Source organism: Phascolarctos cinereus, unplaced genomic scaffold (assembly GCF_003287225.1).
Source record: "Phascolarctos cinereus isolate Bilbo 61053 unplaced genomic scaffold, phaCin_HiC Scaffold_5;HRSCAF=322, whole genome shotgun sequence".
In the NCBI taxonomy this organism is placed as follows: domain Eukaryota; kingdom Metazoa; phylum Chordata; class Mammalia; order Diprotodontia; family Phascolarctidae; genus Phascolarctos; species Phascolarctos cinereus.
The window spans coordinates 365,337,972-365,359,684 of NW_027555958.1; the positions used below are offsets into that span (position 1 = coordinate 365,337,972).

General features: G+C 37.9%; 1 protein-coding gene across 3 annotated transcripts in view; it reads right to left on the bottom strand.

The window, feature by feature from the left end:
* KCNK2 (potassium two pore domain channel subfamily K member 2) overlaps positions 1 to 21,713 on the bottom strand; it is a 193,907-nt gene that overhangs the window by 67,760 nt on the left and 104,434 nt on the right. For all 3 annotated transcript variants that reach the window (XM_021007782.2, XM_021007785.1, XM_021007784.2), the window contains exons 4-5: positions 9,057 to 9,217; positions 5,813 to 5,999 (exon numbers count right to left, since the gene is read on the bottom strand). In XM_021007782.2, the coding sequence (XP_020863441.1) occupies positions 5,813 to 5,999; positions 9,057 to 9,217 (348 nt within the window). The remainder of the gene's footprint in view (positions 1 to 5,812; positions 6,000 to 9,056; positions 9,218 to 21,713) is intronic.

A 21,713-nucleotide genomic window follows, 5' to 3' on the forward strand; every position in this document is an offset into this window, starting at 1 on the left:
AATAGAGACTATGTCTCGTTCCTGCCCTGGAGTAGATTCAGAGCCTACATGTGTTACACAGGCATCATAGAGGACTGATTATACATCTATGCCCCAGACATTGACCACAACTGTGTACACTCCAGCTATATAGCTGGAAAATCCAAAAAGAGCCACAGAGATATAGGGAAATCACAGTACCTGTTGGTCATTGGAAACGGGTACTCACGAGCTCAAGTTCACATGTGAGAGGGAAGAATCACGATGTTGCCAGAGGCTGTCATTGAGACCTCCCTCTCCACAAATCATGATGAGGAGCAGTCAGAGCACTCTGACAGTGACAATAAGTCAGTCAACTAGCACTTAGTGAATGTAAAGCATAAGCTAGTATTGATTTGCATCAGAGCCCTCCAAAGTTTATGTGCTAGGTCATAAGGAGGAACTGAGGTCTAGACAGTCTCAGAGCTCCTTCTGATGCCTGTCTATCCACTATAACAATCTGCTGTTTTGTTATCTAAACAGTCTAGTAACCTGAATTTTACTTCCTAATAGCCAATAGCTAATATAGCACTTTCTACAGGACAGGCACTATACAGAGTGTTTTATAATTCTCATCTCATTTGATCTTCACAACAACCATGAAGTTAGGTGCTTTTATTATCCTCATTTTAAAGATGAGGAAAGTGAAGCAAAGAGAAGTTAAGTGACTGGTCTGGTATGACGTAGATAGTAAACATCTGAGGCCAGGTATGAACTCGAGTTTTCCTGGCTCCACATTCAGTGCTCTATTCACTGTACACCTAACTGCCTGCAGAAAGGCTAACTAGAGGTAGATACAAATGTAAGGTGAACTACAGAAAGATACAAATGGAAGGTGAATTAGAGATAGATACAAATACGAGGCTATGCAAAGGGCCTGAGTTCTGGCTAGGTATCAAGAATTTCCCAACTGGGGGCTCAGAACAATCATGACCAAACTCAAAACTTTTCCTATAAAATAAATTCCCTAATGTTGAAGAGAAGGAAACCAAGTGGACCCAAGGGGTTATTATATTGTATGCTAGGCTTAAATTAGCTAATTATTGTAACGTGGTGGTAGAAACTAAAATGAGGGGCTGAATTCGATGGCCTATGATGTCTCTTCAAGCTCTGAATCTATTCGGCAATTCCAGTTACCCAAAAGATAAAATATAAACATCTTTGCATTTGAGACCCTATATAGTATGGCTATAGTGCCTACAGTTTATCACTCCAGAGTATTTCACTTCCCTTTATGTATTCTATATTCTAACCTAATGAGGTACTAGCTTCATCCTGCTCTCCCCCTTCCTAACTCTGCCTTTTGAAATCCTTCTCTTCCTTTGAGCCCAGCTCAGAAGTCAGCTCATTCAGGAAATTTTCCCTGATACCTCCTAGCTGAGCTTGCCAAAATTAAAACTAACGATAGCAACTACTATGACAAAAACTCAACAGATACAAAATGGCTTGTCAGTGAGAAGAAACCAGCTTCGGTGATAAAATACTAGCCAGCCTAGTAAAATAACAACTACTTGGCAAGTCTACCCTCAATTAGAAATGATCCCATTCTCCCTGATGTTTCATTCTTCTCTGATTTATTCACTTTGCATCATGTCACGTAAGTCCTCTTGTGCTTTGTATTTTTCTTTTTCATCATTTTTATGCTACAGTAATACTTGATTATATTCATGAGCCAAAACTAGTTTAGTCATTTTCCAATCAATAGACACTTTGACTCTCTTGGTATGCTTGCCTGGTAATGATAGCCATCCTTGATGGTCTTAATTTGATTAGTATGACAAATGCACAGTTAATTATGTCCCTGGGAAGGTATATCATGATAATTCCTGTCTGCCTCCTTCTTCATGTTGTCCCTACCATCTAGATTAGCCTCTCTTTTTCCTTCCACCTATTCTGTTCCTATTTCTTCCATTAAACATCACCTAACTAGCCATGTCTTCCCTAGAGAATCAGAGACTCAGAGTTGGAAAAGATCTTAGAGGCTATCTAATCCAAATTCTACATGAATGTGACATTTTCATTACAGCATCCCTAAGCAATGGTCATCTAGCTTTTCTGTTCAAACACCTCCAGTATTAGAAAGCACTCACAATCGAATGATGTTATCCATTCCATTTTTCTTACAGTTGTCTTCTCTGATTGACCTCTCCTAGTTAGCTATAATATTATTACATATTTAGTTATGTATATAGCTTGTCCTCCCTCTTTGGAAGCTGTTCCTTATTTTGAAACAAAACTGTCCTTCCTGTAACTTCTGCCCATTGGTCTTAATTGGTCTACCCTCTAGTTAAAGAAGAATAAGATAATCTCATTTTCTTTTTTTTTTTACTGTAACAAATGGTTTCATTTCACTTTTATTTGCATTCTAATGTCATATTTACTCCCGTGCCATAAGCTTTTTTTTCTTCAGTTTCTTCTGGGATATCTTTTTCTTTGGAGCAACCTCCTTTTCTGGTTTAGGAACGATTTGTTCCTTTTCAGTAAGTATCATCTCAATATGGCAAGGAGAACTCATGCATGGGTTGATTCGACTGTGAGCCCTGTAAGTACACCACCACATTTTGGGAGCCTTGTTAACCTGGATATGTTCATGACAAGAATCCACACCCAAACTCTTCAGTTCCGTGTTACTCTCTGCATTTCTAAGCATATGCAGCAAGAATTCAACACTCTTTTTGGGCCAACGACCCTGTGTCCAACCCCACTGCTTAGCCTGGGCACACCTGCCAATTCTACCACTATATCGCCTGAAGGCAATGCCTTGTTTCTTCAATGTGACATCTTTCAGATACTTGGTAGCTTTTCAGATATCCATGCCTTGATAGCTTGGGCTCTTTCACGGGTGTTCTTGAAGTGGACCCGGAAATTTGAAATTCCTTGATTTGCATGATTTTGTGGGGTTCTCTGGATCAAGAGAGTACCTCACCATTTTAAATTATTACCTAGGATAGGTCAAGGGCAATCCCATTTTCATATGACCGTTCTTCAAATATCTGAAAGTGTTTTCTGTCCTATGACATCTCTTTTCCATGTTAAATATCCCCCATTTCTTCTAAAAGAGTCCATTAAATGATCTTCGTGAATTTATTAAACACAAAAATTAAATCGACTGAACCCAATCATTGTTATTAAGCACCATTTTGTAAAGATTATACAGATGCATATATATGAAACAAATATATTTATATACATTATGTCATATAAATTTCATAATGAACAATTCATTTCTTTAAAAAGTGCATATATACTATTTAAATAAATTTGAATAAAATTTCAAAAATTTAAATGAATATTTAAATAGTATATGCACATATGGACATACATGTATATGCATACATAGTATGTAGTACATGCACAGCATATACATGTATATGTATACATATACATACATGAGTATACAAATCCTTAATGAAAGGATTTGTTCTGCGATTCAGTCAATTCAGTTCATGGCTTCAGTCAAAGGGCTGTACTTGAGGATCTAGAGGGCCACGTGTATCCTGGAGACAGTAGGTTGCCCACCCCTGGAAGAAATAAATGCTTAGGTACAATGTAGTACCTTTCTCTTCAATCTATAACTGTTATCAATCTGATTAACTTAACCCTGGCTTTATCCACAGACATGGTTAGGGCACCTCTTTCTAACTCAGAATCCTTATCTTGATATCAGATCTGTCCTAGAGCTTGTGAATAAGTTTCAAAATTTCAGTAGGGTGGAGTTTAAAAATCCCTAGTAGTTTTCGCCAGTGGCTAGTTATAAATTCTTAGGTCCAGCTCTCTGATTGCCACAGGCCTTCTTAGTTATCAGTGCTCAGAATTCTCATTGCCTTACTTCTTAGACTCTAGTGGTCTTAACATGAGAAAGAGTAGCCAAGTGGAAAGAGAAAGCTAACATCTGTTCTCTGGTTCTCTGCACTAATTGCTATCTCTCATTTTCATGCTTTCTATCCAGTAGGAATAGAGAAGACAATAATTACAGTCACACAGTGCATCTGTGTGCCAGGAGCATAAACCCCTATGACAGAGTTAAATCAGAAGGTTTCTCAATCATTTTATTCCATATTTCTTCCTGAAAAGATTTTATTCTTGCTCCCTCCAATCATGTATACAATGATATATACTAAGAATTTGCATCTTCTTTGCTCCTTAGCAATCAGCTTTTCCACATGCCTCCAACACAACACAGATCTTGGAATTGTAAAACTTTTCGGTAATATCAAAAACCGTTTTCTTTTTTTAAAAAAGACTTTTTGAGAGAGAAGATATTTTAAACTGAGGATTGAACAGAAAACATAATTTTTAAAGAAAGATTTCAGTGACCTCACAACAGGATCATTTTTTTTTCAGTCACTTCAATTAGGTCAATTTTGAGGTAGAACATACACAAATAACTCTAATAGTCATATGTTAGACATTAAGAGAAGGAACACAAGGAAAGAGAAGAATAGAAAAGTGAAATTCATAGATAGCCCCTAAATCTCATTTTGACCTATTTCCCAAATGAAACCAATTGAATGATGAATTTTCACTTCCTTTTTCTCCCCTTCTTATCTTCTTGTTAATAAGTAATAAAAATGCAAAAGGAAGGATCAAGTTGAAGTAAGAGTATAAATGAAAAACATTTCATTCTCCAGGATAGATAATTATCTTCTGAAAATTGAGAATTGCTTTGGTATTTTAAACAAAAAAAAATATTTTCAGAGTATTTGACCAAAGTGAAGAAAGGCTGTGAGACATAATGGTTAGAAAATTGGCATCAGAGACAGGAAAAGCTGGGTTCAAATCCTGCCTATGACACATTAGATGTGTGACCGTGGCCAAAGAAGGTAATCTTTCAGCATATACACTTCTCTTCCTTTCATCCCTAGGCAGCTCACCAAGATTGTAGATTGTAGAAAAGGTGCTGATCTGCCTTGGTAGAGGGAGTTCATCACACAATGTTCCCTATATTGATTAAAAACACTGATTGGGTTACAGAAAAAAAGAAAAGAAAAAATGAAAATGTGTTTCCCAATTTATCATAGAAAGACAGAATGATGGAGGTGAAAGAATTTTGGTCCCTTGGTCTTAGGCCAAGAAGTCCTGGAAGAAGTCCAGCTTTGGCTACTATTCGAACATGTCGCCTTTCTGGGATAAAGGTTCTTCATATCTAAAATGAAAGATTTGGACTAAATAATCTCTATGGTCCCTTGTAGCCATAATATTCAGTGAAACTATGAATCAGTATTTGTGGGAACTGGCTTAGCAAGTGTTCTGCTAAAGGCAGAGGGCTTAAAAGATAAGAGCAGGAGATGAATGGGGATATAATAGGGAGTCAAACAAGAGTTGGAGTAAAAAAAAAATCATAGAACTGGTGAAACCAAAATACAATAGGCCATGACATTTTCAGCAAGGCAAATAGAAAGAGAAAAAAGTATATGTAAAGCAAAAGTAGAAGATGAAAGTTGAAGTCAGATTTTTTTTTCTTAAATGCTATCACATAACATAACATTTTCTTAAGTCAGCATTGCTTAAAAGAGTAACAATGAAAACTGGCACTGCTATAGTTTCTAAACCTACAGTGTGACTGTACAGTAAGGAGTGTAAAATTCCTTTACAAAGTGGAAGTTAAGTCACCATGCTTCTGTCTATCTCTAAAATGTCACATGACAACTATACTCTTAAATTCTACCCTCATGTTCAGTCCAAGCCAATAACAAGAGAATCTTTGCTTTCTTCTCATTCAAGCCCCATCAAAATAACCATGAGAAGAATAGATGTGAGCACTGAAAACAAAAATAGAAACAACGACCCTTACCTGCAACATAATCACCGAAACCAATGGTTGTTAAAGTGATGACCACAAAATAAATGGCGTCGAGGGCACTCCAACCTTCTATGTGCTTGAATATGACTGCAGGTAGGGCAACAAAGAGAACACACCCAAACAAGATGAAGATGATTGTGGAGATGATTCGAATTTTAGTCTGACTCACATTCCACTTCTGGGCATGAAAGAAGAAGAAGACTTGCATTACTGGTATGCCTGAAAAACTGGACGTGTACAGTTGTGTAAAAATAATTGCAAGTGACGATGCTTCTTAGTCCCCTACTGATTTCAAGGCAAGCATTTTAATAGAATTTAATTAATTTAATTGTTCAAAGTTATATTTTCATGTTATTTTTTGCTTAGACTAAAACTAATATATTTTTTATTCTACAGGGAAATTAGGGGGTGAGTGTCTTTCTAAAAGTAGCTTTAGTTGAGAGGAGAGAGTGAGCCTAGGACTCAATATTTGCTATGCATAATGAGATAATAAGACAGTTTATTTTCTGACCTTGTACATTTGTGGCCGTCCTTCACACCTGGAATTCTCTCCTTCTTTATCTTTACCTCCTAGATTCCTTGGCTTCCTTCAAGTCTCAGCTAAAATATCCTCTGCAAGAAGTCTTTTCCAGTCCTCTTAAGGCTGGTGCTTTTTCTCTGAAATTACTTCTAAATTATCTTGTTTATATATTGTTCTTGTATAGCACTTAGCTTGTCATCTCTGCCATTTAGATCATAAGAGTAGGGCATATTTTTTTGCCTTTCTTTGTATCTCCAGCATTTAGCAAAGTGCATGATACATAATAGGTGCTTAACCAATGTTTTTTTTCTTTGTTTTTGTTTTTGTTTTTTAACTTGACCTGACTTGACTTAAACAAAGGTTATGGCCCTAATATGGGTTCTTGTGATTATTTAGCTTACTTGACTAAAATATGGATAGATAGGAAGGAAGGAAGGAAGGAAGGAAGGAAGGAAGGAAGGAAGGAAGGAAGGAAGGAAGGAAGGAAGGAAGGAAGGAAGGAAGGAAGGAAGAAGGAAAGAGGGAGGGGAGGGAGGGAAGGAAGGGAGGGAGGGAGGGAGGGAGGAAGAAAGGGAGGAAGGGAGGAAGGAAGGAAGGAAGGAAGGAAGGAAGGAAGGAAGGAAGGAAGGAAGGAAGGAAGGAAGAAAGGAAGGAAGGAAGGAAGGAAGGAAGGAAAGAGGGAGGGGAGGAAGGGAAGGGAAGGGAAGGAAGGGAAAGAAGGAAGAGAGGAAGGGAGAGAGGAAGGGAGGGAGATAAAGCTTCAATTAAGTGTTTACTAGCCCTAAGTACATGGGTTTGGTTCCCACCTGGGCCTGTTTTTAACCTCTATTTCACGGCCTTAATAAAGGAAGTCATTTTGTGAAATGATTTCTTTTGTTACAGAGGAGACAAGCAACAGGTTATATATGAATCTATACGAAGATATCATAGTCAATGTGGGAAAAGCAACCCAACATTCACACCTATAATAGGAGGTCAGGAAAATCTTGTCCAAGATTTGACTCTATGATCATATCAAACAAGAAACAAAAAGAAAAGGGGTTTGTGACTTAGGACACTGGTCCCAGTGAACAGGATATGAACCTCATCTTTTTAAAACTTGCCTTTTCTTTCCCATTTGTCTTCTCTCTCTCTCTTACTCCTCCCTTTCTCCTTCTGTACTTTTTTACTCTATTTTTTGTCCCTCTTTCTTCTTTTGCTTTCTGAGTGTTCCCCTGCCAATTTCTTAGCTTTATCAATGACACCTGCTGGCAATGCTTTGCCTTACAGAAGTCATGTAGTATCTAAGAACATGTCCTCAGATGACAGTAACAGTTATCACGTGGCATGCCACTGAGGCACACACAAAATAATAGCAAAAGGAATAATCATAAAATGGCAATTCTCAATTATTCACATGGATGTTTTTAATAGCTAATTTTGAATGCCACAAGCTCGCTCTCTCCTGCCAACCAGTACAATTTTGGAATAACTCCTTATCCCATAATAACTTCCTAATTGCACAGAAGTATACAAGAAAATTTAAATATTAGCCAATATAAAGTTTAAAAACTGAAAAAAGATGCTTTTTATGGTAGTCAATAAATATCTTGAAATGAACCAAATATACCTGTAAAACTGGATTATCCATGATAAATTTTTAATTTGGATTGGACCTATGATTTTATTCACGTAGGGAACTCAAAGTGAAGAACCTCTATCAATGCAGATTACCACCGACTCTTCAATTTATAGTCTTAGAGAGTTGCCTGGGGCACTAAAAGGTTGTAACTTGCCAAGAATCACATAGTCATTAGGTGTCAGCAGCAAGACTGAAATCCAGGTCTTGTTGCCTATAAGGCCAACTTTCTATCTACTGTGTCATGCTGCTTCACATGCATGATAATTTTTGCTGTTTCTCTGTTGTTTCATGACTCTTCATGAATCCATTTGGGGTTTTCTTGGCAAAGATACTGAAGTGGTTTCCCATTTCCTTCTCTAGCTTATTTTACAGGTGAGAAACTGAGGCAAACAGGGTTAAGGGACTTACCCAAGGTCACACAGCTGGTAAGTGTCTGAGGTCATATTTGAACTCAGAAAGATGAGTCTTCCTGACTCCAGGCTCAGCAGTCTATCCACTGTACCCCCTAGCTGCCTTATTGCTGTTGTTGCTCTTATTATGTCCTAATATTCCTCTTAATTGATGAAAATTAAGTTATACTGTTAAAGCCTTAAAAATTACTAAATCAGGGTTGTTGTTGTTTTTTAAAATCTGGAATTTAAATAGATGAATCATCACCCAATTTTCCATAATGGGTTGTTTTGAGACTCAAACAAAAGAATATATATGAAGTGCCATGAATTTTAAAGTGCTATAAAATTTCAATCAGCTAAACTCTCAGATTCCCAAACTTAGTTGGCCTACCACCCTCTTTTCAAAAAATTACTTAGCACCCCCTCGTTAACCCTTTAATAGTTTTTTTTAAATTTGTGTTATTTCAAAAAAAAAATACCAGAGCCCCCCCCCCCGCCAGGGGATGGTATCACCCACTTTGGGAACATATGCAAGGTCATAAAATGTAGAAAGATATAGAACCTTTTTTATGATTTTAAAAAAATAATATATTTACCATGAATAAAGAAAAATTATTTGTTCATTTAAGTTTACTTTGCTTCCTCATCAAACATCCATAAGTTTTGTAGCAAATATATGCGGTAAAATATTTAAATACTCACAATAAATGTATCTTCTACTTTGGCAATTCCTTTTCCAAATATGGTCCCTAGTTGATCTCCAACTCCAGCCAATAGAAAACCAAAGAGGGGAATTCCCAATAAGGCATAGATGATACAGAATATCTTTCCACCTTCTGTACGTGGCGAGATGTTTCCAAAGCCTAAATCATACACACACACACACCCCAAAACAAAACAAAACAAAACAAAACTTCAGCTATTTACAAAGTAGTGATATATAAATATACATGTAAAACAGAAGGTGAGCGAGAGAAATTGCAGAATGTTTCATAACGAACCCACTATGTACTGCTAATGTATGTATTTTTATTGGGTAAAAATTTTAAGCCAATATAAAATGTTTTTCTTGAATATTTTGGGGCATAAATGGAGGTTTAGGATTACAGGAAGTATATTTAGCATTCCATTGTTTTATTTTTCAACAATATGATAGATACAAGTTATAAGAATTCCAACATTAACAAGAAAACTATTCATTAAATTTAACATGTTTTTATATAGAAAGAATTTACTGAATTTTGTAAACATTTGTGGGCACTCAATATGAAAAGTGCATCTCACTATTTTAAATGTTACCAAACAATTGTTACTCTCAGAATTTGATTTAAATAATTATTTTTAACTTTATTTTCAGATAATAATAACAAAATAATAATACCTAACATTTACATAGCACTTTCTCATCTGATCCTCACAACAACCCTGGGAGGTAAGTGCTATTATTATGTCCATTTTACAGATGACTAAAATGATATTAAAAGGGGTTAAATGACTTGGTCACATAGCTAGGAAGTATTCAAGGCAAGAATTGAATTCCTTTCTTCCTAATCTGAGACCAATGCTCTCTCCACTGTACCACCTGTTTTCCTCATAACTAAAAAATTATAAAATGATTCATTTGATCAAGTATCCAAGATTTTCTAGGACTGGCAATTATAGATTATGGTTATAATTCAATCAGTTCAACACGACCATCTTTCATGAATTGACTAAATTTTCTAAATTAAATCTACCTTCACTTATGAAACTCTCTTATGGAATGTAAAAAGTTGAAAAATATTCCAGGCATTTAGGGCATTCATGGAACACGAAAGAATCATGCTTTAAGAGATTTTTTTCCCCCTCCTAACTCTCAAATTAGAAAAGTGGCAATGTGTTATAGCCAAGGTTGAAAAGAGAGTGAAACACAATTTTAAAAAATTCTGTGTTATCCCAGAGACCAATCATTTAATAAAGACATAATGGTCAACTAAGAGGAGGTAATGCACATTTTGTGTACTGTACTGCTAAGGCCACATCTGGAATAATGTGTCTATTTTTATGCATAACAATTTAAGAGGTGGCATTGACACAACTATGTTCCCATATTACATAAGAAATGGTTGAGAGAAAGTCGATATTTAGCCTGGAGGGGAGACATAATTATCATCAACATTGGAAGTTGTCTTGCATAAAAAGAAAGAAAAGACTTATTCTGTTGTACTCTACCTGTAAATAGGACTGATCCTGTAATTTCTACTTTGAGGATATGTCTAAAAAAAGCAGAGCCAAGATGGCAGAATAAAGATAGGGACTTGCTTGAGCTCTCCCCCAAATCCCTCCAAATACCTTTTAAAAATGACCAAACAAATTCTAGAGCAGCAGAACACACATAAAAGATGGAGTGAAAAAAAAATGTCCAGCCCAAGAAAACTTGGAAGGTTGGCAGGAAAGGTCTGTTGCACCAGAATGAGAGAGGAGCATAGTCCAGCACAAACCATAACATCTCAGACTGGGCCCCAGCAAAACTAGGAGCTGGCCTCAGGACAACTGAACTGGCAGCATCGAAGGTCTCCAGACCGCTCAGCCCAAAGACTACTTAGAAGGTCAGCAGGAAAGGTCTGTCAAACCTAGGAAAGAGTAGAGCATAGTCCAGCACAGGTTGCACCAGCACAGCCCCAGCTCCAGCAAACCAGGAGTAGGCCTTGGGAATGAATCAATCGACAGCTGCAGAGGCTGCTTCCAGAGCTCTCAGCTCACAAATGGTAACAGGGTCGAACAACTGGTCAGAAGGAGATTACAGGGCATCTTTGCTAGCACTGAGGCAAGACTCTGTTGCTTTGCCCATACCCAGATCCAAGTTGCAGTTCTGGGTGGCAGCCCCAGGTGAGGGGGAGCACTAGCACACCAGAGCTTGTCACCACAGTGAAGGAGGGACCCTGCTCACAGTTCCAGGACAGAAAAGAGTGCTTGTGGTCACTCACAGACCAGAGCACAGGCCAGGAGAGGAATAAACACCTCTCCTTAATCATAACACCTTGGAAGAACTGAAAACTTACAGGTCCCTAGAGGTATCTCTGAAAACAGTTGCACAAAAATTTCTGAAGCTTGGAACAGTGCACTCTGCACCCTGGAAGTAGAGCCTTACTTTATTTTTATTAATTAATTTATTTATTTGCTTAGGAAATGGGGTTAAGTGACTTGCCCAGGGTCACACAACTGTAAGTGTTATGTGTCAAAGGCCAGATTTGAACTCAGGTCCTCCTGAATCCAGGGCCCATGCTCTATCCACTGTGCCACCTAGCTGCCCCCAGAACCCTACTTTAACAAAGAGTTAAAAGTTGAGTAATAGACGGGGGAAATGAGAAAGCAATGGAAAAAACTGTACTATAGAAAGTTACTATGGTGACGAGTAAGATCAAAACATACACTCAAAGAAGACAACAAAGTCAAAGCTCCTACATTCAAAGCCTCCAAGAAAAATATAAATCAGTCTCAGGCCATGGAAGAGCTCAAAAAGGATTTTGAAAATCAAGAAAGAGAGGTGGAGGAAAAACTGGGAAGAGACATGAGAGTGATGAAAGTAAATCATGAAAAATGAGTCAACAGCTTGGTAAAAGAGATACAAAAAAAAAAAAAACTAAAGGAAATAACACCTTAAAAATCAGACTAGGCCAAATGGTAAAAGAGGTCCAAAAAGCCAATGAGGAGAAGATTGTATTAAAAAGAAGAATTGGGCGAATGGAAAAGGAGGTCCAAAAGCTCACTGAAGAAAAAAAGTTACTTAAAAATTAGAATGGATCAAATGGACACTAAAGACTTTGTGAGAGATCAAGAAACAATAAAACAAAACCAAAAGAATGAAAAAATAGAAGACAATATGAAATATCTCATTGGGAAAAAAAACTGATCTGGAAAATGGATCCAAGAGAGATAATTTAAAAATTATTGGACTACTTGAAAGCCAGGATCAAAAAAAGAGCTTAGACATCATCTTTCAAGAAATCATTAAGGGAAACAGCCCTGATATTCTAGAACCAGAGGGCAAAACAGAAATTGAAAAAAATCTACCCATCACCTCCTAAAAGAGATCCCAAAGTGAAAACTGCCAGGAATATTAATAGCCAAATTCCAGAGTTCCAGGTCAAGGAGAAAATATAGCAAGCAGCCAGAAAGAAACAATTTAAGTGTCATGGAACCACAGTTAGGATAACACAAGATTTAGCAGCTTCTACATTAAAGAACCAGATGGCTTAGAAAATTATATTCCAGAGAGCGAAAGAGCTAGGATTACAACTAAGAATTACCTACCCAGCAAAACTGAATATAATGCTTCAGGGGGGAAAATGGACATTCAATGAGATGGAGGACTTTCAAGCATTCTTGATGAAGAGACCAGAGGTGAAAAGAAAATTTGGCTTTCAAACACAAGACTCGAGAAGCATAAAAAGGTAAATAGAAAATGGAAATCCTAAGGGACTTAATAAGGTTAAACTATTTACATTCCAACATGAGAAGATGTCTGTAACTCATAAGACTTTTCTCATTATTAGGGTAGTTAGAAGAAGTAGAAAGATAGATAGATAGATAGATAGATAGATAGATAGATAGATAGATAGATAGATAGTACAAGTGTGAGTTGAATATGAAGGGATAATATCTAAAAAACCAAATTAAGGGGTGATGGGAATGTACTAGGAGAAAGAGAAAGTGAGAGGTAGAGTGGGGTAAATTATCTCACATAAAAGAGGCAAGAAAAAACTTTTACAGTGGAGGGGAAAAGGGAAAGGGTGAAGGGGAGTGAGTGAACCTTACTCTAATCAGAATTAGCTCAGAGAGGGAATAATATACACACTCAATTGGGTATAGAAATCTATCTTACTCTACAGGAAAGTAGGAGGGGAGGGGATAAGAGAAGGGGGGGCAGTGATAGAAGGGAAGGCAGATAGGGGAAGGGGTGGTCAGAAGCAAAGAAGAGAGAGAGAGAATAGAAAAAAACAGGGGGGAGATAGCATGTAGGAAAATAGAGTTAGCAATAGTAACTATGAAAAAAAATTAGAAGCAAGTTTCTCTGATAAAAGCCTCATTTCTCAAACATATAGAGAATTAAGTCAAATTTACAAAAATAAGATCCAATCCCCAATTCATAAGTGATCAAAAAATATGATCAGTTTTCAGAAGTAAGCAAAGCTATCTATAAGCCATATGAAAAAATATTCTAACTCACTATTAATAGAAGAAATGCAAATTTAAAAAATTCTGAGGTACTACCTCATACCTATTAGATTGGCTAATAGGACAGAAAAGATAAATGACAAATATTGGAAAGAATGTGGGAAAATGAGACATTAATGTACTATTGGTGAAGTTGTGAACTGATTCAACCATTCTGTAGAGCAACTTGGAACTACACCCAAAGGACTATATAACCATGTATATCCTTTGACCTAGCAATACCACTATAGGTCTGTATCCCAAAATAGATTTAAAAAAATGAAAAGGACCTATATGTACAAAAATATGTTTAGCAACTCAATTTGGGGGGCAAATAGTTAGAAATTGTGGGAATGCCCATCAAATGGGAAATGGCTGAACAAGTTGTGATATGTGATTATGATGGAATACTACTGTACTATAAGAAATGATGAGAAAGATGCTCTCAGAAAAATCTAAAAAGATTTGCAAGACTTGCATGGGCTGATGCAAAGTGAAATGCACTGTATACAAAGTAATCGCAATATTGTAGGATAATCAGCTATGAACGACTTAGCTCTTCTTAGCAATACAACGATCCAAGGCAACTCTGAAGGATTTGTAATGAAAAATGCTATCCATCTCCAGAGAAAGAAATGATGGTGTCTGAATACAGATTGAAGCATCCTTTTTTTTACTTTATTTTTCTTGAGTTTTTTGTCTGTTTTCTTTCACATGACTATCGTGAATGTTTTGTATGACTACATATGTATAACCTACATCAAACTGCTTGCTTTCTCAATGAGGAGGGTGGGGAGGGAGGAAGGGAGAGAATTTGTAACTCAAAATTTTAAAAATTAATGTTAAAAATTGTTTTCACATGTTACTGGGGAAAATACATTTAAAATACTTTTTAAAAAAAAGAAAAAAGAAGAACCCTGATGTCAGAGAAAATGAATAGAAAAAGTTCACATATATCAAAAACTAAGAAGTATACACAGAATATCTACATTTTGAACTTGGGACTTGACATTCATGAAAATTACTCTGGGTTTTTACAATACACTCAATTCAATTCCACAAGCATTTTTATAAAAATTATTGAGTGCTTATCATGTGAAGGACATTAGGAATATAAATGAAATATATTATCTGTTCCTCAAAGAGCTTACATTCTTTTGAGGGGGAGAATGTATCACACAGACAATTAAATACATATTATAAGGAGGAAGATAGCACTAACAATGAGGAGGATTAAGGAAGACTTCCCATTGGAGATGATGGAGGAGTGAAAAGATAGTTGCTCTCACCCTCCCCCATCAACCTCTGAAAACCCAGAAAATATCACCCTAGAAAAATAAAAAACCCTGGAACAGCTGAACTAGAAGAAAGACAGGGAACAGCAGTGCAGCAACTCAGCAAACAGGTCTCCCAGTTCGTCAGCAAAAATAAGGGAAGCAGCACTACAAAGGGCCCCAGGTGGATAAGCACCAGGCATTCATCTGAAAGGAGCTGAAGAAAACAACCAGAGTCTTCCTAAAGTCCCAGACTTGCTGATTCCAACCCAACACCTCCAACTGTCAACCAGGAGGAGATCTTGAAGCCCACATGGTAGAGCAGGCAAACACCAACACCTGGACCTCCTAGTGCCTCAGCGAGGGTGGGGAACCAGTGGAAACCAGCTCAAAAAACACGAGGTGCCTCTGCACTCTACCCCAAAGGAATCTCCCAGTGCATTAGCAGAAAAAAGGGAGGCAGAATTGCAAGGGGCCCCAGGCAGATAAACACCCTGCAGCACCCATCTAAAAGGAGCTGTAGAAAGCTAAAGGAAAGGAAAAGCAGGAAACTTAGAATTGTCTGAAAGTTCCAGCCTTGCTGATTCCTGCCCAACAAAAGGTAAGCTGCCAGAACCATACAGACTCCAACTGCCAACATAAGACTCTCCAGCACACAAAGCCAGGGACTGAGACCTAGGCTCCCAGCACAAGAAGTTTGGGTCAGTGCCCTCTGTTCCCCAGCAAGAGAGCTCAATCTCCTTAAAAGCCAGGGAATAAAGAAAGCATGATTAAAAAGAATCATACCATAGATTCATGTTATGAGAAGAGTGGAGATCAAGACAGAAATTCTGAAGAGGATGACACTGTCACACCCACATCTACAACAGCAAAAGGGAATATGAACTGATCTGAAGCCCAAAAAGCCTCCTTAGAAGAGTTCAAGAAGGATTTTAAAAGTCTAATGAGAGAGGTAGAAGAGTCCGTAAAAAATACAAGTGGCCAACTGGAAAAAAAGTACACTGAAGAAAACAAATTCCTTAAAAATACAATTGGCCAGGGGGCGGAGCCAACATGGCAGAGTGAATGCAATAACTTGCTTGAGCTCTCCCCCAAACCCCTCCAAATACTCATAAAAAATGGCTCTAAACAAATTCTGAAGCAGCAGAACCCACAAAAAAGACAGAGTGAAACAAATTTCCAGCCCAAGACAACCTGGATGATTGATCAGAAAGGTGTATCGCACCGGGCTGGGAGCGCAGCGCAGTGTGGGAGTGCAGGCCGCAGCAAACCTGGAGCAAGTCTCAGAGGACTGAATCTCCGGCACCTGTGGAGGTTTCTAGACTCCTCAATCCACCAATGCCAAAGACAACTTAGAAGGTCAATGGGGAAAGTCTGTTTCTGTCGGTGGTCAGAGAGGAAGGCAGGGTCTCAACTCCATTCCCCAAGAGCGTGGCCCTGGGGGTAGTCAGCTGCTTCCCTAGCTTCCTGCCCACAGACTGAGGGGGAATCCAGTGGCTGATCAGAGACGGATTGCAGGGATCTCTTTGCCAGTGCTGAGGCAGGAATCTCTTGCTTTGCCCATGTTTGGATCTAGGCCACAGTTTTGGGTAGCGGTGCTGGGGTGAGGAGGAGCACTGGCATGGTGGAGCTTGTAGTGGCTGTGGAGAGAAACCCCTCCTCACAGTTACGGGACAGAAAGGAATACTTGTGGTCACAGGCCAGGAAAGGAGTAAACACCTCGCCCTTATCATACCACCTTGGAAGAACTGAAAATGTACAGGTCCCTACAAGTATCTCTGGAAACAGCTACACAAACTCCAGAAGCTTGGGACAGTACACTCTCCACATTGGAAGCAGACTCTTACCTTAACAAAGAGTTTAAAACTCAAGTAATTGGCTGGGATCATGAGCAAGCAGTGCAAAAAAGAGTCAGACTTATTAATCTTACTTTGGTGAAAAAGAAGATCAAAATATACAACCAGAAGAAGACAACAAAGTCAAAGCTCCTACATCCAAAGCCTCCAAGAAAAATATGAATCAGTCCCAGGCCTTGGAAGAGCTCAAAAGGGATTTTGAGAAGCAAGTAAGAAGTAGAGGAAAAACTGGAAGAGAAATGAGAGTGATGCAAGAAAATCAAAAAACAAGTCAACAGCTTGCTAAAGGAGACCCAAAAAAATACTGAAGAAAATAACACCTTAAAAAACAGCCTAACTCAAATGGCAAAAGAGGTCCAAAAAGCCAATGAGGAGAAAAATGCCCTAAAAAGAAAAATTGGCCAAATGGAAAAGGAAGTCCAAAAGCTTACTGAAGAAAATACTTCCTTAAAAATTAGAATAGAGCAATTGGAAGATAGTGACTTTATGAGAAATCAAGACACTGTAAAACAAATCCAAAAGAATGAAAAATTAGAAAACAATGTGAAATATCTCATTGGAAAAACAACTGACCTGGAAAATAGACCCAGGAGAGAGAATTTAAAAATTATTGGACTATCTGAAAGCCATGATCAAAAAAGAGCCTAGACATCATCTTTCAAGAAATTATCAAGGAAAACTGCCCTGATATATAGAACCAGAGGGCAAAATAGAAATTGAAAGAATCCACAGATCTCCTCCTGAAAGAGATCCCCAAAGGAAAACTCCTAGGAATATTGTAGCCAAATTCCAGAGTTCCCAGGTCAAGGAGAAAATATTACAAGCTGCCAGAAGGAAACAATTCAAGTACTGTGGAAACACAATCAGGATAACACAAGATTTAGCAGCTTCTACATTAAAGGACGCAGGGCATGGAATATAATATTCGGAGGGCAAAGGAGATAGGATTACAACCAAGAATCACCTACCCAGCAAAACTGAGTATAATCCTTCAGGGGAAAAAATGGTCATTCAGTGAAATAGAGGACTTTCAAGCATTCCTGATGAAAAGACCAGAGCTAAACAGAAAATTTGACTTTCAAATACAGGACTCCAGTGGAACATGAAGAGGTAAACAGGAAAGAGAAATCATAAGAGACTTATTAAGATTGAACTGTTTACATTCCTGCATGGAAAGATGATATTTGTAACTCATGAGAACTTTGTCAGTATTAGGGTAGTTGAAGGAAAAAAAAATTGTATGTATGTATATATAGATAGATAGAGGGCACAGGGTGAGTTGAAGATTAAGGGGTCATATCTGGAGAATAAAATTAAGGGATGAGAGAGGATGATACTCAGAGAAGAAAGGGAGAGGTAGAATGGGGTAAATTATCTCACAAAAAAAAAGCAGAAAAGTCTCTCACAGTGGAGGGGAAACAGGGGAAGGTGAGAGGGAATGAGGGAATCTTATTCTCATAGGATTTGGCTTAAGGAGAGAATAACATACACATTCAATTGGGTATGGAAATCTGTCTTACCCTACAGGAAAATAGGGGGAGAAGGGGACAAGAGAGCAGGGGGGTTATAGAGAGGAGGGCAGATTGGGAAAGAGGGTAATCAGAAGCAAATACTTCTGAGGAGGGACAGGGTCAAAAAAAATAGAATAAATGGGAGGGCAGGATAGGATTAAGGGAAATAGAGTTAGTTTTTCACAACATGTCTACTAAGGAAGTGTTTTGCATAACTGCACATATACAACCTATATTGAGTTGCTTGCCTTTTCAATGAGGGTGGGGAGGGAGGGAGGGAGAAAATCTGGGGAAAAAAATATTAAAAAAACAAACAAAAAAAAGAAAAGAAAAAAAATACAATTGGCCAATTGAAGAAGGAAGTACAAAAACTAACAGAAGAAAACAATCTGTTAAAAACTAGAATTGGACAAATGGAAACTAATGACTCTATGACAGAGCAAGAATCAGTCAAACAGAAACAAAAAAATGAAAAAATGGATGAAAACTTAAAATACCTCATCAGTAAAACAACTGATCTGGAAAATCGATTCAGGAGAGACAATTTGAAAATCACTGGACTACCTGAAAATCATGATGAAAAAAAGAGCCTGGATAGTATCTTTCAGGAAATCATAAAGGAAAACTGTCCTGAAGTCCTAGAACCAGAAGGTAAAATAACCATAGAAAGAATACACCGCTCACCACCTGAAAGAGATCCCAAATTGACAATGCCAAGGAATATAATAGCAAAATTCCAAAATTACCAGATGAAGGCTAAGGTGCTGCAAGCAGCCAGAAAGAAACAATTTAAATATCATGGAACCACAGTGAGGATTACACAGGACCTTGCAGCTTCTACATTTAAAGACTGCAGGGCGTGGAACATGATATTCCATAAGGCAAAGGAGCTTGGATTGCAACCAAGGATCAACTACCCAGCAAAAATGAGCATGATTTTTCAAGGGAGAAGATGGACATTCAATGAAATAGGGGACTTTCAAACCTTCCTCATAAAAAAGACTAGAGCTCAACAAAAAATTTGATTTTCAAGTCCAAGATTCAAGAAAGACATAAAAAGGTAAATGGGACAGAAAGATACAAAATGTTGTTACTAAGGGCAGACTGTTTACATCCGTACAAGGGAAGATGACACTTGCAGCTCTTGAGAACTGTATTTTTATTACACCATGTTAAAGGAGTATACATAAATGGGGTGGATATTAGTTGACTTTGATGTAATGATAAAAAAAAAAATCTAATCAAGTGGGTTAAATGGATCCAAGTAAGTGGATTAGTCTGATCTTAGAAAATGTACTGAGAAAGGAGGAGGCCAGAGTAAATCACATTACAGGAAAAGACAGAAAAATCCTATTACAGCAGAGGGAAAGAGGGGGGGTGAGCATTGTTTGAACCTTGCTTTCATCAGATTTGGCTCAAGAAGGGAATAACATAATCAGATAGGTATGGAAATGTAACTTGTCCTATGGGCAGTAGGAGGGAAAAGGGGAAAGAAAAGGGAGGGGGGATGGAAGGGAGGGAAGAGGCAGTGGGGTCGAAGGGGAAGAGGAGGGAGGAGGAAAATAGAAGGTAGGAAAGACTAAAGGAGGTGATGGTCAAAAGCAAAGTACTGGTGAGGGGGGGAAGGGAGAGAGGAGAAAGAAAAGCATAAATGGGGGAAAAGGATGGAGAAAAAGACACAGATAGTAATCATAACTGTGAAAGTTGAATCGCTATCATTTTTTTTTCTCTTCTGTTGAGTTTTGTTTCTTCTTTCTGATGGTTACGCCTATTGGCTTAATTTTTACTTACAACTTCACTAATGTGAAAATACATTTAATAGGAATGTAAATGTATAGCCTGTATCAGATTGTGCACCGTTTTGGGGAGGGAGGTGGGGAAGAATGGGGAGAAAAATTTTAAACTCAAAAACATATGGAACTCGTTGTTAATAAATCAAAATAAATTAATAAAATATGAAAAAAAAAAGACTCCACTGTAGGCAGCTTGAGTTGAGCCTTGAAGGATGCTAAGAATTCTGTGAGGGGATGTGGAAAGAAAGAACATTTCAGGATTTTGGGACAGCATATGCAAAGGCAGAGGGGTAGGAGATGGGGTGCAAATTATGGGGAAGAACAAGTAGGACAAATTAGTTGCCACATAGAGTGTGCGAAAGGGAGGAACATGAATGAGTCTGTGAAGGTAGGTAGGGTCCAGATAGTGAAGGGCTTTAAATGCCAAGCTGACAAATCTGTGTGCCTTCCAAAGACAGTTGGATCCCTTTCCTTTAGCCAAGCAAAAGGCATGGACCAACATCTACCCAGCTTTCATTTAATTCAATGGACATGTAAAAAGTACTGGTTTTGTACAAGGTACTAAGTGATGAGAATAAATCAGTGATTTTTACATCATGCAATTATTGCACAAGTGGCATATTTTGAAAATAAATCACAACAGTAATCAAATATAATTCTGAATGTCATGCACTCATGTTCTAGGAAAGACAAGTATTCTACCATCTTTGACTCTCCTCCTTCCCCTCCAATGACAGTTTACAAAGCCCTTCAACACATTATTTAATTTGAGCTTTACAACAACCTTGCAAGGTAGGTACCAAAGGTATTATTACCTTTTTCTTAACTATGAGGATATTGAGGTTTCAAGAAGGTAAATAATTAACCATTCATGTAGTGTGAGATTTAATTGTGGGATTTAAACTCAGGTCTTCCTGAGTCCAAGCCCAACACTCTCTCCACTATAAGGCTCACTAGAGTTCTCTAATTGATCTACTTTTCTATTAATTATACAAAGATTTTGACTTCAAATCTGGCCTCAGACACTAGCTGTGTGATCCTGGCTAAGTCACTTAACCTGTTTGCCTCAGTTTTTCATCTGTAAAATGAACTGGAGAGGGAAATAGCAATCAGTTCTGGTATCTTTGCCAAGAAAATACCAAACGGGAGTTAGACATGACTGAAACAACAAAACAACAGAAAATTTATCCTATTTCAGTTATGCCATATTATTACTGAGATCTATACCCTTCCAGAGAAGGAAAAGGAACAGGGGACGTTTGAAGGCAAACGATAGGTAAGATTCTCTTTATATAAAGGGAGAAGCTGGAGGAAATACCAGGAGGACATAGCATCTTGCTCTCCAAGCAATAATGATGCTGTGCCATAGATTCCCTCAGGTGAAAAGTCATTCATTATTGGTCAGAGGAAAAAAGAGTGGAGTAGTAGTGATTGATGACTTCCTGTTGAGTGGTAGCAAGGTTGCTATTTGTCAACCTGACAAAAATAAGAAAGAGAAATGCTGTTGTCTTGGGGCATGCATCTGGAACATGACAGAGGTTGTCTATAAATTTGTCGAATCAAATAATCACTATCTACTCCCTATGGTTTATGTGGGGACAGATGATACTGCCAAAAGTAACATAGAAATATCACTAAAGATTATGAAATTGAAATTCAAAGCAAATAACTGAAGACCTTAGCTGCCCAAGTGGAAGGCCCATTGATATTGATGAAGGACTTTAATTGA